The sequence below is a fragment of the Thamnophis elegans genome, chromosome 11 (assembly GCF_009769535.1).
Source record: "Thamnophis elegans isolate rThaEle1 chromosome 11, rThaEle1.pri, whole genome shotgun sequence".
In the NCBI taxonomy this organism is placed as follows: domain Eukaryota; kingdom Metazoa; phylum Chordata; class Lepidosauria; order Squamata; family Colubridae; genus Thamnophis; species Thamnophis elegans.
The window spans coordinates 8,203,305-8,220,429 of record NC_045551.1 but is presented as its reverse complement, the minus strand read 5'-3'; the positions used below and the strand labels follow the sequence as shown (position 1 = coordinate 8,220,429).

The 17,125-nt window shown below is 43.4% G+C and overlaps 1 protein-coding gene across 2 annotated transcripts in view; it reads left to right on the top strand.

Annotated features, from left to right (window-relative positions):
• The window catches only part of ABL2 (ABL proto-oncogene 2, non-receptor tyrosine kinase), a 59,446-nt gene that overhangs the window by 22,247 nt on the left and 20,074 nt on the right, over positions 1 to 17,125 (top strand). For both annotated transcript variants that reach the window (XM_032226537.1, XM_032226538.1), the window contains exons 2-3: positions 10,276 to 10,446; positions 13,255 to 13,550. In XM_032226537.1, coding sequence (XP_032082428.1) covers positions 10,276 to 10,446; positions 13,255 to 13,550 — 467 coding nt within the window. The remainder of the gene's footprint in view (positions 1 to 10,275; positions 10,447 to 13,254; positions 13,551 to 17,125) is intronic.

The following is a 17,125-nucleotide window of genomic DNA, read 5'->3' as shown; positions in this document are numbered from 1 at the left end:
CTATTTGTTTAGCTGGGCAGTTGGGATGATCTTCAAGTCTTGGATGATTCTACCAGGATTATTTGTACTATTCCCAACATTCTTTATCTCCCCCAACACATTGAGGAAGATTTGGAGGGTATGCGAAAGTATAGTAAAATTTAAAATTAACAAAATATTGCTAATTATTTTATGTTTTTCTTGTATTATCACAATTATTTGTAGGGTTCTAGGTTATATCTCTAGATATTCCAAGGTAAGAAAAAAAAAAGTAGGATTTATGTTGTGGCCCAGCAGGTGCCGTTGGAGCTGCCACCAGACTCCAACAGCGAGGGCCCTTCTGAGTTGGCTCTGGAGGAGGTGGAGGACCCTGGACAGGGTTTTGACTCCAAGCAGGGCGCAGAGAGGCTGGTTGGCCACCAGGAGGCACCTGAGCCTTGGACCAGTGGGGAGGAGACAAGGGAGAGTGAGCCAGAGGCCAGTAGTGAGTTGTTCCTGGATGCACGCCATCGAAGAGCTACTAGGCATCAGGAACAATTACGCAATTACAGGAGGTGATTGTACTCAGCTGGTGGTCATTAGGCTCCTCTCCAGACTATAAAAAGCTACTTGTGCACACGGTCCTCTTTGCAGAAGTCAACATAGGATTGAATGTTGAAGGATATTACTGTGAGCTTGGCAGGCTGGATTGCTGCCAAGCCTTATCTGGGTTTATTGCTGCCTGAGTTTGTCTGAGTTGCTGCCAAAGTCCTTGTCTGTTTGTTCTGCTTGGCTTTCAGCTACCGAGGTTTTGGTGTCTTGCTATTAAAGGACATTCCAGTTACGCTTGTCTCGGCCTTCGTTACTGGACGGAGGAGGGGGTCAGAACAGATTTACATTGGTACATACAACTTTGAGTAAAAAATAAGGGCTGTAGCATTTGTGTTCTATTAGTATCATAACTCTAGTATGCTGCTTCCTGTGTTGTCAAAGGTTGCTTTCACAAAGATTTTATATTTCTGAGAAGCCATCAGCAGTATGATGTAATTGACTTCTTCAGAGGTGGGAGTATATAACAACTAAATAAGCAGAGACTTTGCTCTGTATTAATATTGGTTTTCCCTGTGATTTTCTTTTTGGTATTCTTGGAGTGTATAGACAACTGAATCTTAAGACTGGTAAATTGCAAAGACAGGTGTGGTGGAGACAAATGTTAGTGGGGCCTCTCAAGACAAACAGCTGATACTGTGCTGATAAGTTTTTTTATGGCATTCCACTTACACCAAAGGATGGAGTGATGTAATAGCAGTCAATTTAGCTTTCATTTGGTGTGGGAGGAAGGTTCTTAAAATAATGATCAATGAGGTATGTCCTGAATTGAGATGAATGTAGATGTTTTCTTTGATTTACAGAGGATAGAATGCATAATGTTTTAACTTGCTGTGTTGTAAGCTGCTCAACCTGTTTGTGCCCTTTGTCCTGAGGTAAAGCCAGGTATGGAATATTTAACAGATATTGCAAATGAAGGTGAATTGTTGTTAAATCCAGGCCATTTTCAGTCATAGTTTACATTTTGCAACTTATATGGTTCCTGAACAGTCATGTATGTTAGTGGTTTATTATGAAAATTAAACTCTAATATACTGGAATCAAATAGGCCTTTGTACAGTCTAACTGTGTTTTGACACACATAATTCATATGTCTTTTTCTACTGGTTAATTATAATGGCTTGGAAATACAGATGCTTGTACACTAGAATATTGTAATATTAATTTATATTTTATATAAATTTGTATTTAAGGCTGCATTGAAACAAGTATTAGTGAAATGTATATGGCCATCCAATTCAAAACAGTATCAGATGCTATATACTACAAAAACAGGCAAAAACAACAAATATCAAAAGAAAAGTAACACAAAAGATTTAGCATATCCCATAGGACAAGAATATTGTTGAGGATCCCATGGTTGGTTAATCTAAGACCTTTCGTGGGCATTTTTAAACGTTAGGGTGGAACCCATAAACTTTTGGGGGGAATACTGTTCCGGAGGGCAGGAACAGAGAAAGAAGGTGAGCCGAGGTGGCGCTATGGTTAGGGTGCAGTACTGCAGGCCACTTTAGCTGACTGTGATCTGCAGTTCAGCGGTTCAAATCTCACCGGCTCAAGGTTGACTCAGCCTTCCATCCTTCCGAGGTGGGTGAAATGAGGACCCAGACTGTGGGGGCGATATGTTGACTCTGTAAACCGCTTAGAGAGGGGCTGAAAGCCCTATGAAGCGGTATATAAGTCAAATAAATAAATAAATAAATAGGGCATATTTCCTTAGTTAAATGACATTGTTTTATCGACTATACTTGGAACATGCCAGTGATCAGATCAAAACAGGATGGGCAGACCCTAAGGAACATAGACAGACCCTGAGATAGTTAGGCCCTATGTCAGGAACTAGACAACTTGTGACCAAGTGGGTAATCCTTTCAGGGATATTTCTTTACAAGATTCCTCAATGCCTTCAAAATGATGTAATTTCTAATGCGCTGCCTTCACCGGAAAAGTACATTTAGAAATGTGGCTGTTTTGAAAATAACATAGTCCTCAACTTACAACAGTTCATTTAATGACTGTTCAAAGTTACAGTGAAAAAAGTGACATTACCAGATACCGTGTTCAGTGGTATTGAAAGCCACTGAGAAATTCAGGAGGTCCAGGATGGTTGCCATCTTGTGCCCTCCAGAGGTCATCTGCTCCTGTGACCAATGCCCTCTCAGTACTGTACCTTGGCTTGACTGAAAAAAAGTTAGTCTACTTCACATAGGGCTGTCTGAGTGCCAAGCTCCCTCCCAACAATCTCCCCTAAAAACATAGACACTGAAAATATAGATAGTGATAGTGCAATTACAGGTAGTGCTCAACTTACAGCCGGTTGTTTAGTGACCATTTGAAATTATGGCAGACTTCCCCAAATGATATCTCTGACCCAGATTTGAAGTTTGGGCATCCTCCCTCCAGGATCATGCAATTGTGTTTTGTGTGCTTGGCAATTATCCCTCATTTACAGCCATTTGCCATGTCCTGTGGTCGTATCACCATAATTTACTATGGGTTTTTTTCTGGAAACTTAGTGCTAGTCGTTACTTATAAAGCCCTGCATGGCATCGGACCTGGGTACCTGAGAGACCGCCTCCTGCCAATTACCTCGCAAAGACCGATTCGATCGCACAGGCTTGGCCTTCTCTGGGTTCCATCTGCCAGCCAATGTCGGCTGGCGACCCCCCGGGGGAGGGCCTTCTCTGTTGCTGCTCCGGCCCTCTGGAACGAGCTCCCCGTGGAGATCCGGACCCCTCACTACCCTCCCGGCCTTCCGTAAAGCTACTAAGTCCTGGCTGTTCCGGCAGGCTGGGGGCTGTTGATCCAGCCCCGCTTCAATTGTGACTGTTGTGTATTTTAAATTTGTTGTATCGTCTTATTTATTCCCTTTTCCCTGTTTTATTGTAAGCCGCCCGGAGTCCTTCGGGAGTGGGAGGCATACAAAACTAATAAATCCAATCCAATCCAATTACTTCTGGTTTCTGGAAAAAAATGCCAATGTAAACAATGGGTTAACATAATGCCTATGGCATTTGCTTAATGACCAGGCTATTCACTTTATGACCGATATGTTTGCTTAACTACTGCAAAAAAAAAAAAGTTGTACAATCAGATTGGGCACATGATGACCCTCTTAATCATTGCCATGAGTTATGGCCATAATTCCAGACACTATTATGGTCATAAATGGAGATTACCTGCACTGAATATTCATGATTACAGCCTAAAATAATGGGTCAATACTACAGTTCTGCCATTTGCAGTATGAGTTGTCCAGATACATTTGTATCTAGCCCTAAACCAGGCTTGTTGAACACAAATACAATCTTGTATCAAGTTGAAATCCAAGCAAATTTGACAGCTGGTGTTGGACATTTGTCCTTTGCGAAAAGTATAAATTGGGAGCTCATGAAGAGTTCGCATCAAAATCATGATTTAATTTTATACCCACTGAAAAATATTGCTTGTCAATATATGTTAACTCTCAGCTAAGGAGAGGGGGGGAATATTTTCTATTCCGCAGTCTTAATTCTAAACTCTGAATTAATTTCATTGCTATATCCTATCAGTTTCAGAAATGTTTGAGCGTAGAATTTGGTCTTTGCTTCCTTAGCAGTTGGATGTCCCATGTCTCCTGTTTCCAGTTGCTGAAAAGAATGCTTTGCTCATTGCTTCCCCTCCCACACCAACTGTCCTGCCTTCCCTGTGGGCTTCTGTTCTTTTCAGTAGTGCGCATAGCATGCTGTGTTGCAGGAGGACGTTTGGATTTGGGAGAGTGGTTGGATTTGGCTTTCTGTAAGAAGCGCCATGATTGTGGAGATAGTGCTTCAGTCAAGTCGTTTTGACAGAGAGTGTGATGAGCAACTTTGTTCCTTTTCTGAGGAGGCGTCTACTTCCAATTTTCTTGATTTGCGAGGTATATGCTTGAGAAACAATATTTTGCATGGCTCTTATTCTACCTCTGGGTAAAAATGTATGTTTCTCTCTTGAGATTCTTGAAAGGATTAAAAGTCTATTACAGTTTGATTTACAGGGATCTTACTGTCTCAGAAATTAAGATGGACAGTTTGCCATCTTTTTATTAGTAATTGGTAAGCGTTGTTGAAAATAATACATTAGGAGAACATTTGGGTCAATTGTAATTATTAAGACCTTTTAGGATTCTTTCTTCCATTATATTTGTAAGAGATCTTTTAAAGAGATAACAGAAAGAGATTAATCATTGAGATATTTGACATTATTGTAATCTTTTTGCTTCTTACTATAAGCAATGCCTGTAATTGTTGATTGGAGGTTGAACTAAAACTATTGGTCAGCCTTGATAATTTGTGGTAAATCTGTGATGAAAGAATACAATCATTCTCAAGGTGGGGATAGCATCCATGTATGGGTTAACACTGTCCGTTCTCTGATTGGACTGATTCTGATTAATAATTAATTAATACCCTTTATAACCTGCCCCCGTGGGTAGCTCCACCCAGCTTTCGACTCAGTCCATTCTGAGGATGGTCCTGTTGTCCTAGACTAGTTCTGCTTGCAATTCATATTGATATAAATTGGATCGGAATTTCAGTTGGAATCTCTGTGACTAGACTGATATATATATTTATATCACTGAAGGGACTATTGCCTCTTGCTGCCCTTCTGGCCACGTTGTGCCACAACTGCTTAGGCCTAACAGACCCACACATTGCTAGGGCATTGCCTTATTAAGGTCTGTTGGTGGGGGAATGAGTTTTGTTGCACTCTGTGGGACTCATTAGCAATTATCTACCACCTACTCCCACCACTGTCTCCTTAATAGCCGTGGTGTAGCGAAAGCTGCGAGGCTCCAATGCTGCGTGGTCAGCCTTCCCGGTGAGAAAACTTGACTAGTAGAAGTCCGCTGAGGATTATTTCCCCGATCTCCCCCGGCTTTCTATCAATTGCGCCAGGTCCGCTGAAGCTTATCTCCCCGATCGTGGCCAGCGGAGCACCACGGTCGCCGCACAGGCGCCCCCACCAAGCCGCTCCACTGCTGAGGCTTCCGGCAGCGGCAGAGTCCGACAAAAGGGTGCAAAAAGTCTTCTTTCGCTGCGGGCGGGCAGCAGGAGAGATGAGGCCACCATTGGCTGTCAAAGCCTCAGGGGAGTGAAATAAAGGCGCGAACCACCATTTTGAATAGCGACCATTAGTCAGAGGAGCATAGATGCCATTTTGAGACGCAGCAGCGATCAGGGGCTATTATAATGGCAGACAGCAGCATGCCTGGGCCCTTCCCTGGCACAATCAGGGTCAGCCAGGAGGTGGACTCGGGGGTGCCTGCAGAACTACAACCTCCCCTTTCTCCTGTGGGGCCACCTGACTCTCAGGACAGATAGGGAATCAGGGCACATAATAAGGCCTCCAAGCACAGTAAGTCATCAAAATCTAAGAAGAGCTTGAAGGCGACTGCTAAGGTTAAACACATCAATAATGAACAGCAGCGCCTCTCCTCTCCTTCCCTGCAGGATAGGGCCCAGCCAGCAGGCCCCAGACCAGACCACAGATCCGCACCCAGCCTGACCTCGAACTTGGGCCCGTTCAGCCCGATGTTACACATCGACACTGCCAACCATTGGGGACACACACTGGAGGCTCCCAACCCGAGCCCCCAGACCGTAGCACAGGGACCTTCTTCACCCCGGCTGCTCCAGGCTTCCAGCAGAACTGTTGCTTGCCATCCATGCCCTGCAGCTCGTCCATGCCTTCAGCGGGCATCAATTTCCAGGACATTATTTCAGAGGCCATCAAACAGGGCATTGTGGCGGGCTGCAGGAGCGTAATCAGTCATATTTGGGGATTCCACGACATCCTCCACCAAGAGATGCCCCCCCAATAAGGGTAGTGGATCCTCCCCCATCTAGATCTCCATGCAGTCCATTTCCTGTCTCCGAAGAAAGGGAGATCATGGAGGCGGAGCTGTCTGAGGAGGAAGGCGCCACTGTTCACAAGCCTCCAGCTAGGGGGCTATTTCCACCGGCCCTCTTCAAAACACTGCTTGCCAAGGCCAAGGCCGCATCAGACCTGGAGACTCAAGGGGACACCCCCTCGGTGCAACTGCCCACCACGTCAGCCAACACATGGTTCACAGAGCACAAGTGGGAGGCCGACATTATACCCGCTCCACAACTGTTTCTGGACACGGTTCAGAGACAATGGTTTGCGCCCACAGCCAGTCCAGCGCCCTCCACAGCAGAAGACAATACTACAATGTGGCTGAAGGGCTGGATAAGCTACTCCAATGACCGTCAGTGGATGCTCCAATAGCAGCCCTGCACTCTAGCACAACATTGCCTGGTACCCAAGAGGAGATCCTCAAGCCTGAGGACAAGAGGGCCGACCAGACATTCCAACATAGGCAGCGGCATGGACGGTTAGTGCCTCAACGGCTGCCTCCTTTTTTTCTAGATCCAGCCTCCTGGCTACAACAACTCCAGGAGAAGATCCTGGCCAGTGACACCAGGGTGCACCAGGATCTGAACAAAATTGTGGCTGCAGTCCAGTTCTCCTCAGATGCAACCTTGAGTGCCACGAGATTTGCCTCTCGGACTATGACATCCTCAGTCGCCTCTCGTAGGCTCCTCTGGCTGAGACAATGGCAGACTGATGTGAGGCACAAATGGCGCCCGACCGCCAAATCCTACAAGGGGGGGCTCTGTTTGGGGATGCCCTAACACCATTGCTGGTGGAAGGGAAGGACAAACGTAAGATTTTACCTTCCAATGTTAAGGGTTTTTCCCATCCTGGTCCCTATCCCAGGAGATAGCAGTATAGGCAGCAAAGAGTATGGGGGCTCTTTCTGGGGCTATGAATATAATCCACCAGGATTCCACTCACAGGGCAAGTTTTGGCCAGCGCCAACACCAGCAACCCTATAGATAGCAGAGGGGCAGTCAGGCCAAACAGCCCTTTTGAGGAGGGGGGAGCCAGTACGGTGTAAGCCTTGAGCACTTACAGGGCCGGTTCGCCATTGGTGCACGTTTGCTCCATTTTGCAGATCAGTGGGACTCCACAACTTCAGATGTTTGGGTTAGGGCTGGTTTAGCCCTGGAGTTCATCTCCTCTTCTCCCCGGTTTTCTATCCGTTCCCCCATCTACCGCAATCCACAGAGGCAGCTCCTGATGCACACGGCTATCCAGCAGCTATTGGATATTGAGGCCATCCAAGAGGTGCCGGAGGGCCAATGCCATCAGGGCTTCTACTCCATCCTATTCGTTATCTCCAAGTCCTTGGGGGTATGGAGGGCTATATTGGACCTAAAAAGGCTTAATAGATATCTAAAGTTCAAGAAGTTTAAGATGCATTCATTACACACTATTTTAGAATGTTTAAGACGGGGGGGATTTTCTAACCTCAGTTGACCTAACGGAGGCATACTTGCAGGTACCTATACTCCAGGGACACCATCAATACTTGCGTTTCTGTTATGCCAATCTTCATTACCAATATAGGGCCTTGCCCTTTGGTCTTTCTTCGGCTCCTCGTGCATTTACTAAAATACTAGCAGCCCTCACCGCACATCTGAGGACTATACCTATCCGGGTACATTGCTATCTCGATGACATCTTGGTACAATCAGTCTCGAGAGACAGGACCAGTCTAGTCCTTACAATCACGATTCAGACACTGCAAGCACATGATTTCTCTATTAATGTGCCAAAGAGCCACCTTACACCCATGACCAAGATCCTGCACTTGGGGACCTGGATTGACACTCAGGTGGAACAGGTACCGTGTTCGTCTCCGAGGAATGTCGGGCCAGCATATGTCAAGATCTAATAATGTGGGGATAGCATCCGGCCCACCATAGTAAGTGACTGGTCCTCGTTCAGGCTTTCTAGATGTTGGCACTTGTATTGGGGTTTCTGGGACCCTAGGACATCGTAGTTTGTAGTTATTGTGCCTTTGGTTCATTAAAAGTTTTCCCAGTTTTGGATAACACGTTGAGTCTGTGTTTGTCTTTTTCTTCGCCAAAAGTTTAGTGGAGCTACCCACAGGGACGGGTTATAAACGGTATTAATTAATTATTAATCAGACTCAGTCCAATCAGAGAACGGACAGTGTTAACCCCTACATGAATGCTATCCCCACCTTATTAGAAGAGGTGTATCAGGTAAGTACCAATACTCTTTCTGATTCTGCTTGCTGTCTCAGTTACATTCTGGATCATCGCTAAGAAGTCAGATTTTTTTACATTTTAGTTGGTAGACCTCAGTCCTTCATTAAGCAGCTATCTGATCTCCCCATAAAGCCACTAGAAGAGATCATCACTGGCATGTGATAAGATATAATCAGTACAGGTAGTCCTGGACTTAACAACCATTCAAAGTTATGACACACTTGTAAAGTAGAAGTTGTGACCCAGATTCGAAGTTCCAATAGTTGGGGGCCCTCCGCATTTACATGACCGAGTTTCAGATACTCGGCAACATGGCTTCATTTACAACTGTTTGCAGCTTCCCACAGTCATATGACCATGTTTTATTATAGTTCTGTTGAAAACAAGCACTTCTGATTTATGGCAAAACTGTGCCTATAGCAGACCACTGTTGTGCTTAATGTCTGCTGGAAAAAAAGGTCATAAAATCAGGTCGTAATGTGACCAACCCATTTTACATCTATCATAACATATGAACATAATGGGCTAACTCCATTACAGACTGAATGAGGCAATTAGTAAGCATGATGTACCTGTACACACTACTTGTTAAATACTATATTGACTCTTGATCTAGTACAGTTAAATATCTCTGAGTATGTCTCTTAAGAGTGCACAGCTGCATAATTTAAAGTGGATTGTGGTTAGATGTTGATGGCATTTTCTCAGTCACTCAGTTTGCTTTTATTGTTGGTTTCATTAGTTAGTTGATGGAGCTTCACTAGCTGGCCAAGTAAGTGGTTGATGCTGCTGATTATGTGCAGATCAGGAGATAACTCCACGATCTTCTTTTCCATTCCATTGTTCCATGTGCTTAATAACATTCCTGTTTACTAATCTCTGCATGTATGAGGTGAAAAGTTCTAATTCTTTTAGCAGAAGCCTTTAAATTGTATATGATATTATTTCTGCTAGTCTTTTGATTATATGAAATTGTATCTAAACTTGATTTTTTTTAAAATAATTTTTTATTTTAAACACATAAACAGAAACAGACACATGACTTAAAACAACATAGGAACAAGAGGTTCCATCGTATATCATACAGCAATTCCGTATCGGTTTCTTTGCAGTTAGTGTTTTCCCTTCTATACATTTCTATCTTGCATTCATAATCTCCTTATTCGTTATCCATTTGTATGTACAGTTCTATATTTATTTATACTTAGCTATTTATAACCAAATATTATTTACCTTTATTGTGCTTTATATTCTTACTGTCATTTATTCTCTTACATACAATTATAGGTATACATTCACATAGTTATTCTTTTTCTTTGCCATTCTTATACTATTGTTATTCCATTTAAAAGGTTATAAGGTATAGTTTGGATTGCTTTGTTTACCATCCCTAGCACCTGCTGTATCACCACCTTATTTTCTCTTTCTTTCCTTTTCTCCGTCCCTTCCTTCTCTACTTCCTTCCTTCCTCCTCTCCTTCCCCTTCTTCCTTGATTTTTATGTGCCATTCAGGACTACATTCACTATATTATCATATTTCAAAGAAAAAATAATCCTTTCTCTTCTCCTTCCCTTCTCTTCTCAGAGGCTCTCCACCGTCCTTTTGGTTGTGATGCTGAACCACAGACACTGAATGAAGCCATCAGGTGGAGTTCCAAGGAGAATCTTCTCGGAGCCACTGAGAGTGACCCCAATCTTTTTGTTGCACTTTATGATTTTGTAGCAAGTGGTGACAACACACTCAGCATCACCAAAGGTAAAACATAATTGTCTCCTGTTCATGCCTATGAGAGTATGTCTGAGTATAACAATAGATAGACCTAACTTTGGCATGCTTTAATAGTAACAGTAGTAATAACATGTACCGTATTTTTTCAGAGTATAAGACGCACCTTTTTCTCTCAAAAAAGAGGCTGAAAATCTGGGTGCGCCTTATACATGGAATACAGCATTTTTTGCCTCCCGAAACTCCTCCCCCTTCACCAAAATGGCCGTGCATAGCTTTTAGAAGGCTTTCAGAGAGCTCCTGGGGGCTGGGGAGGGCAGAAATGAGCAAAAAACAGCCCCTTTTTGCCCCCAGCCCCCAGCAGCACTCTGTAAGCTTCCTAAAGTCTATCCATGCCCTTTCTTGACACAAAACGCGCCTGTTTTTTTGCAAAAAAGGGGGGGTGTTTTTCTTGTTTTGGGGGGGCACCCCCCAGGAGCACCCTGCAAGCCTCCTAAGGGCTAGTCATGCCCCCCTTTTTTAAAAAAATGGGCCCGTTTTTGGGAGGTTTGCAGAGTGCAAAACCTTTTTTCAAAAATTTTTCCCTTCATAAGACCCTTGTTGCGTCTTATACTCGGGTGCGTCTTATACTCCGGAAATAAGGTACTTCTTGAAAATGCTACAGCAGTAATTATTACAGGAAAAGTTGAAGGGCACAGAAATGTTCGAATTATAGCGTGTGGGAAATCATTGAGCATACAATGAACTAAATATATCTTACAACTTTTCATCAAGAAGGGAGAGGATTGCACTTTCTTAAATTTTTTTAAATGTAGGAAAATGTATTCCTTTATATTTTTTTTCTTTTTCTTGGCAGATGAAATCAGCCCAAAAATTATTTTCATTTGATTTAAAAAATAAAATTTTAAAGCTCAATATTTTATTTCATTAAACTATGAAAATGTTTTTTTTAATCTAAAATAGTATTATATAATGTGGTTTGTAACTGGTCAAAAATAGGGTTACTAAATTTGACTATTACTAAAATGTCAAAATGACTAATCATATGTAAAACCTTGAATTTGATTGTCCTAGTCAAAAGAATTATGTGCCAGGGTTATAGGACACTTTGAAATTGAAGTCTGTATGTGATACTTGCCTTCAGATGACTTCAGATTCATGCATAGGCAATAAACCTGGCTTATACTGTATTAATTTTTTGCTCAAATCTACAAGACATTTACAGAAATAACATCAGATACGCTTATTGTTCCATATTTGCATTGGCAGTGCATCTACTAGTTAGTAAATTGCTCTGCTTATTAATACATGTTATTAGAAATTGAATTATTTTCTCTGTGACAATGTACTATTTAATTTGCTACTAGAGCACACTGTAGCTTTTTCTGTAGTAATTTTTGATTCAAGAAATGAGGCATAACAGCAGTTCTCCATTCAGATTGCATTGGATAACAGACCTGCTATGATTTAGCAGTAAGCTATATCATAGTTGTGGTTACCTCTTGCCCATTTTGTTCAGGTAAATAGTCTTGATGCCCTTTTCACTATGATCAATCACAGTTACCTTGCCTCCCCACTTCTTTAAAAACTTTTTTTTACTTTCCAGTCTCTAACTCCTGATATGTAAACACCATATCAAGATAGTATTTAAGCCCCAGGTTATCTTTATATACTCCTAGGAGGAAGATTTTTTATTTTTTTAAAAATGGAGCTTTTTCCTAAAATCTTTGATGCTGTAAAATTATTAAATATTGCAATGCCAATTTGGTGACATAAGAGATGGGTGTTTCAAGATGATCGTACCCATTGTCTGGTGATCATTTTGAGATCAGGCAAGTCTCTTGTGACAACCATTTTGTAAATGGACATATTAGAAATTCCAAATGTCACTTAGTGTTGTGTCCCGTTCCCCCCCGTCCCCCCCAATGATCTTATTTCTCTTGTATCTAAAGATCTGCAACCATTCACTTCGGTATCTTGCATTGTTGATACCTTGGCACCCAACAATCTGTCTTCATTTCATTCAGTTAATTTCTTATAACCTTGGTTTTTTACATAGTTTGATCTAATCATAATAATTCAAGCTAGCATCTGGCTGAGTCCTAATAAATTTGAGATCCTCAGTACTTCTAATGTGTAGTGAAACTGAAAAATTCTTCTGGTTTACAGAATTCAGTCTCCTTTGATAATTCAAGCATATGATTTTCATATTCCCAAATCTGCTATTCTGCTGTCCAATTTCTACTGCTCGTAATTATGATGCTTTCTCATTCCTATACTTTTTAAATGTTTCACACTTTTATAAGCCTAATATCAGATGCACATAATGGTGTAGTTCACACATAATGTTAATGCAGGGACATTTTAATTTGTGTTTTGATGAACAACTCACTGTGATGAACAACTCACTTCATGCAATAGTAAGTCATTCTAAGCAGTTCGTATAATGTGCTAAATTAAACACATTGGAAATAGTATTACCAGCGTACCAGGTCAATGCTTATTGAATAAGATTATCCATGATGAATATTAAGGAAACATGTGCAATATGGTGATTTTTCATGGTGAAAATTATAGAACAGAAAAGCTATAAAACTGTCATTTGTGGAGTAATACATAAATTGTATGTTCTATCTGGTTTGTGAAAGACATCTCGGGACGTTAACATGGGACACAAAGTTATACTCTCTGTGCTTAGTTTCTAGGTGTTGCTATTTTATGATATTCTTGTTTGTGTGAATGAAATTATTTCTTATATGGTTAGGACAAGGTCAACGTTAAAATAAATCAAAAATTTAGTTAAAATTTTATCTATTTGGAGTCTTCTCTTTGCCTTAGGTGAGAAGCTACGTGTATTGGGTTACAATCAGAATGGTGAATGGAGTGAAGTACGCTCCAAGAATGGACAAGGATGGGTGCCAAGTAACTACATCACTCCAGTAAACAGCCTGGAGAAGCATTCCTGGTATCATGGACCAGTATCACGTAGTGCAGCTGAATATCTGTTGAGCAGCCTCATTAATGGCAGCTTCCTTGTTCGAGAAAGTGAGAGCAGTCCAGGACAGCTGTCAATCTCGCTCAGGTACGAGGGACGTGTTTACCACTACAGGATCAATACCACCACAGATGGCAAGGTAAATCTGTTCTGAGAGACTTTTTTTCATGGGTACAATACCGTGTTTCCCCGAAAATACGACAGGGTCTTATTTTCTTTTACCTACAAAATATGGCTTGGGCTTTATTATGGGGGGAGGGGTTATTGTTTTGGGGTTGCCGAGCGGCTGCTCTCTTGCGAGCAGGCTCCCAAAGAGCACAGCCTCCTGGGTGAATGGCTGTGTTGCGCTGTTGCAGCAGCGCAACACAACAGCCATGAAGTGACCACGCTCATGAGCAGCCACCCGGCAAACCCCCTTTGCAGCTGGGCACAGCATCATTCACTGACCTAGGGGTATCGCCAAGCCGCGTGAGCGCCTGTTTGCTGCCACCCGGCTTCCGCAGCTTGGCGCCTTGCAAATGCCAGTGAATGGCGCTCTGCAGGCTGGAGAGGGCGGTTGCGCGAGGGGCTGTTCCGCTCTCACTCATCCGCCTCTCAGCCTCACGATGCATGGCCCAGCTCTCATTACGGAGCCAGGGCACCTCCGCTGCCGCCGCCATCCCAGCCTGACATTTTCCGCGGCTTCCAACCCGAGTCTTTCGGCAGTGGTCGCTCTGTGCGCGCACACTATAGTTGTGGGCCAGCTGCCTGCAGAGCGTACAACCATAGAGAGTGCGCCCAGAGCAGCCACTGCCAAAAGACTCAGGTTGGAAGCCACGGAAAAAGCTAGGCTGGGATGGCGGCGGCGGTGCCCTGGCTCCGTAATGAGAGCTGGGCCATGCATTGGGAGACAGGTGAGAGCAGAACTGCCGCTCGCGCAACTCCCTCCTCCAGCCGTGCAAAGCGCCATTAACTGGCATTTGGAAGGCGCCAAGCCGCGGGAGGCGGCGAACAGGCGCTCACGCGGCTTGGCGATAGCCCTCCTGAGGGGAGCCTGTGCTGAGCTTCAGCGTGGAAGATGTAACGGACCCAATGCTTACTGTTTGTGGACGATCCGTCAGGAAGACTTTGATCCTTTCACAAGTATGGGAAGGAAAATTCAGGTCAGACAACTTTTCAATGAGAATTCCTGGTAAGATGGTGTTAAAGGCCAAGCTATAGTCTATAAAAAGCATTTTTGACATAATTCTCAGATGTCTCAAGGTGGCTCAGTGCAATATGTAGAGCAGTGGTGATGGCGTCCCCTGTCGACCAGTTGCTTCTATAAGCAAAGTGGTGTTGATCAAAATTTGGTGGAAGACAGGACCTGAGGTGTTGTAGGACCAGTCTCTCAAAGCACTTCATCACTATAGACGTCAGTGCAATGGGTATATAATCATTCAAGTTTTTATGGCTGCTTTCTTCGGAACTGGGATAATTGTGGCTGCTTTCAAGCATGATGGGACTCTAGCCTGTTGCAGGGAAAGATTAAAAATCCTTGTCAGGACCCCTGTTAATTGGTCAGCACAGGTTTTTACCACTTTCCCCAACATCCCGTCTGGACCTGCAGCTTTGTTGGGATTTACAGCCTTCAGCTCAACTCTCACTTGATGTTCATCCAGGGTGAGTGGCTGGAGGTCAGAGGGCCTTTGGGTTAGAGCCACAGAGACTGATCTTTTGACCTCAAAGCGGGTGAAGAAGCTATTTAGCTCCTCTACTAGCAAGACATTAGCATTGGCTATTTTTTTTTTTCATATTGCTCTTGTAGTTGGTTAGGTGTTGTAGCCCCTGCCACACCTGTCTTGAGTTATTATCTTCCAGATACTTCTTTACCTTTTGTTTGTATTTCTGTTTACGCGCCTTAATGCCTCTTCTCAAGTTTGTCCTGGCTTCATTATATTTGTCTTCGCTTCCTGCCTTGAAGGTGGAGTTTCGGGCTCTGAGAAGTGATTGTACCTCTGCTGACATCCGGGGTTTACGATTACTGCAAACTCTGATGCGCTTATTCACCGTTACATTTTCTCTGCATGTTTTAACGCATGAGAGTACAGCGTGAGAGTGAATTCTTGCAGCTCCAAATGTTCAAATATACTCCCCTCGGTCGTCTCAATGCAGTCCTGCAACTGGCAGAGTGCTCCCTCCGGCCAGTTTTTGACAGTTTTCAAGACTGGTCATATCCTTTTCCTAAGGAGGATATACTTTGGGCACAGTAGCAAAGCGATGTGGTCAGACGTACCCAGATGGGAATGGGGGATTGCTCTATATACCTGTCTTAAGTTTGAGTACATATGGCCTAGAGTATTGTTACTCTCTGGTGGTACACTGCACATACTGCACAAACTTAGGGAGAACAGACTTTAGACTGGCTTGATTAAAATCTCCAGCCGCGATAAAAGTGCCCTCAGGGTAAGTTTGCTGCTGCCTCTCGATGCCGTCATGTAACTTAGAGAGTGCTGCGCTAACATTTGCATCAGGTGGAATATAGACAGCAGTGATAACTATAACAGAAATCTCTCTAGGTAGGTAAAATGGCCGACAAATGACAGTTAGGAATTCCACATCTGGAGAACAGTTTGTATAAGCAACTCTACTGTTAGTACACCAGTTAGTACTGTTAGTACACCAGTGTGTAAATACAAAGTCCTCCACCTTTGCTTTTACCGGAGTTGCTGTTTCTGTCAAAGCGGTGTGTGGTATGGTTAGTTAGCTCCACTGACGCATCCGGTACAAGTGGATGAAGCCAGGTCTCTGTGATGATCATTACATAGCAGTCGCAAACGAGCTTATTCACTGCCATCCACAGCTCTAGTCCATCAGTTTTGTGGGCAAAGGATCTGGAGTTGGTTAGAAAAATGCTTGGTAATGCTGGTCTGTGAGGCTGCTTCCGTAACCGAACTAGCAAACCAGCTCCGCATCCCCGCTTCTGCTTCCGCTCTCTTCGCCGCCTCCTAGGCCCAACAACGATCCATGGAGAGCCTGGCAGTCTTACTATGCCACTCGGTATATTATGAGACTGCTGGAAGTCGCTGGTAATATCTACCCGACTAGAAGATCCAATTTTTAATAATTCCCTGCGGGTATAGACTAGTTTTTGCCTAATTCTACTGTGGCACCAGGAGATCAAAGCCGCAGCGTCTAAACGCTCCGCTATCTTGGGGGGCAAAAAGTAGTGCTTTCATAGGTTTCTTCTAACAATCACATGGCTTATCAGCAGACAGTTCAATCCCAATTGTAGATAGAAGTCAAAGACTGCCTGAATTGCGGTTGAAAGGCTGCGTGTCAGAAATATTCCATGGACTGGATTGTGAAACTTGAATTAAGCCCAATGGTTGGAAGCTTTCCACTCCAGAATTAGATTATAACATTTAAAGTATGAAGGTATGCATGCATTCCCAAAAAGAGAAAAGAAAGAGATTAAGGGAGAAATATTTATTTCTTTTTTTTTGTAATAATTTTATTACAAAAGGTGTAATAGGCGCAGTGGTTAGGGGGCAGTACTGCAGGTGGCGCAGTGGTTAGGGTGCAGTACTGCAGGCCACTTCAGCTGACTGTTATCTGCAGTTCAGCGGTTCTAATCTCACCGGCTCAAGGTTGACTCAGCCTTCCATCCTTCCGAGGTGGGTGAAATGAGGACCCAGACTGTGGGGGCGATATGCTGACTCTGTAAACTGCTTAGAGAGGTCTGAAAGCCCTATG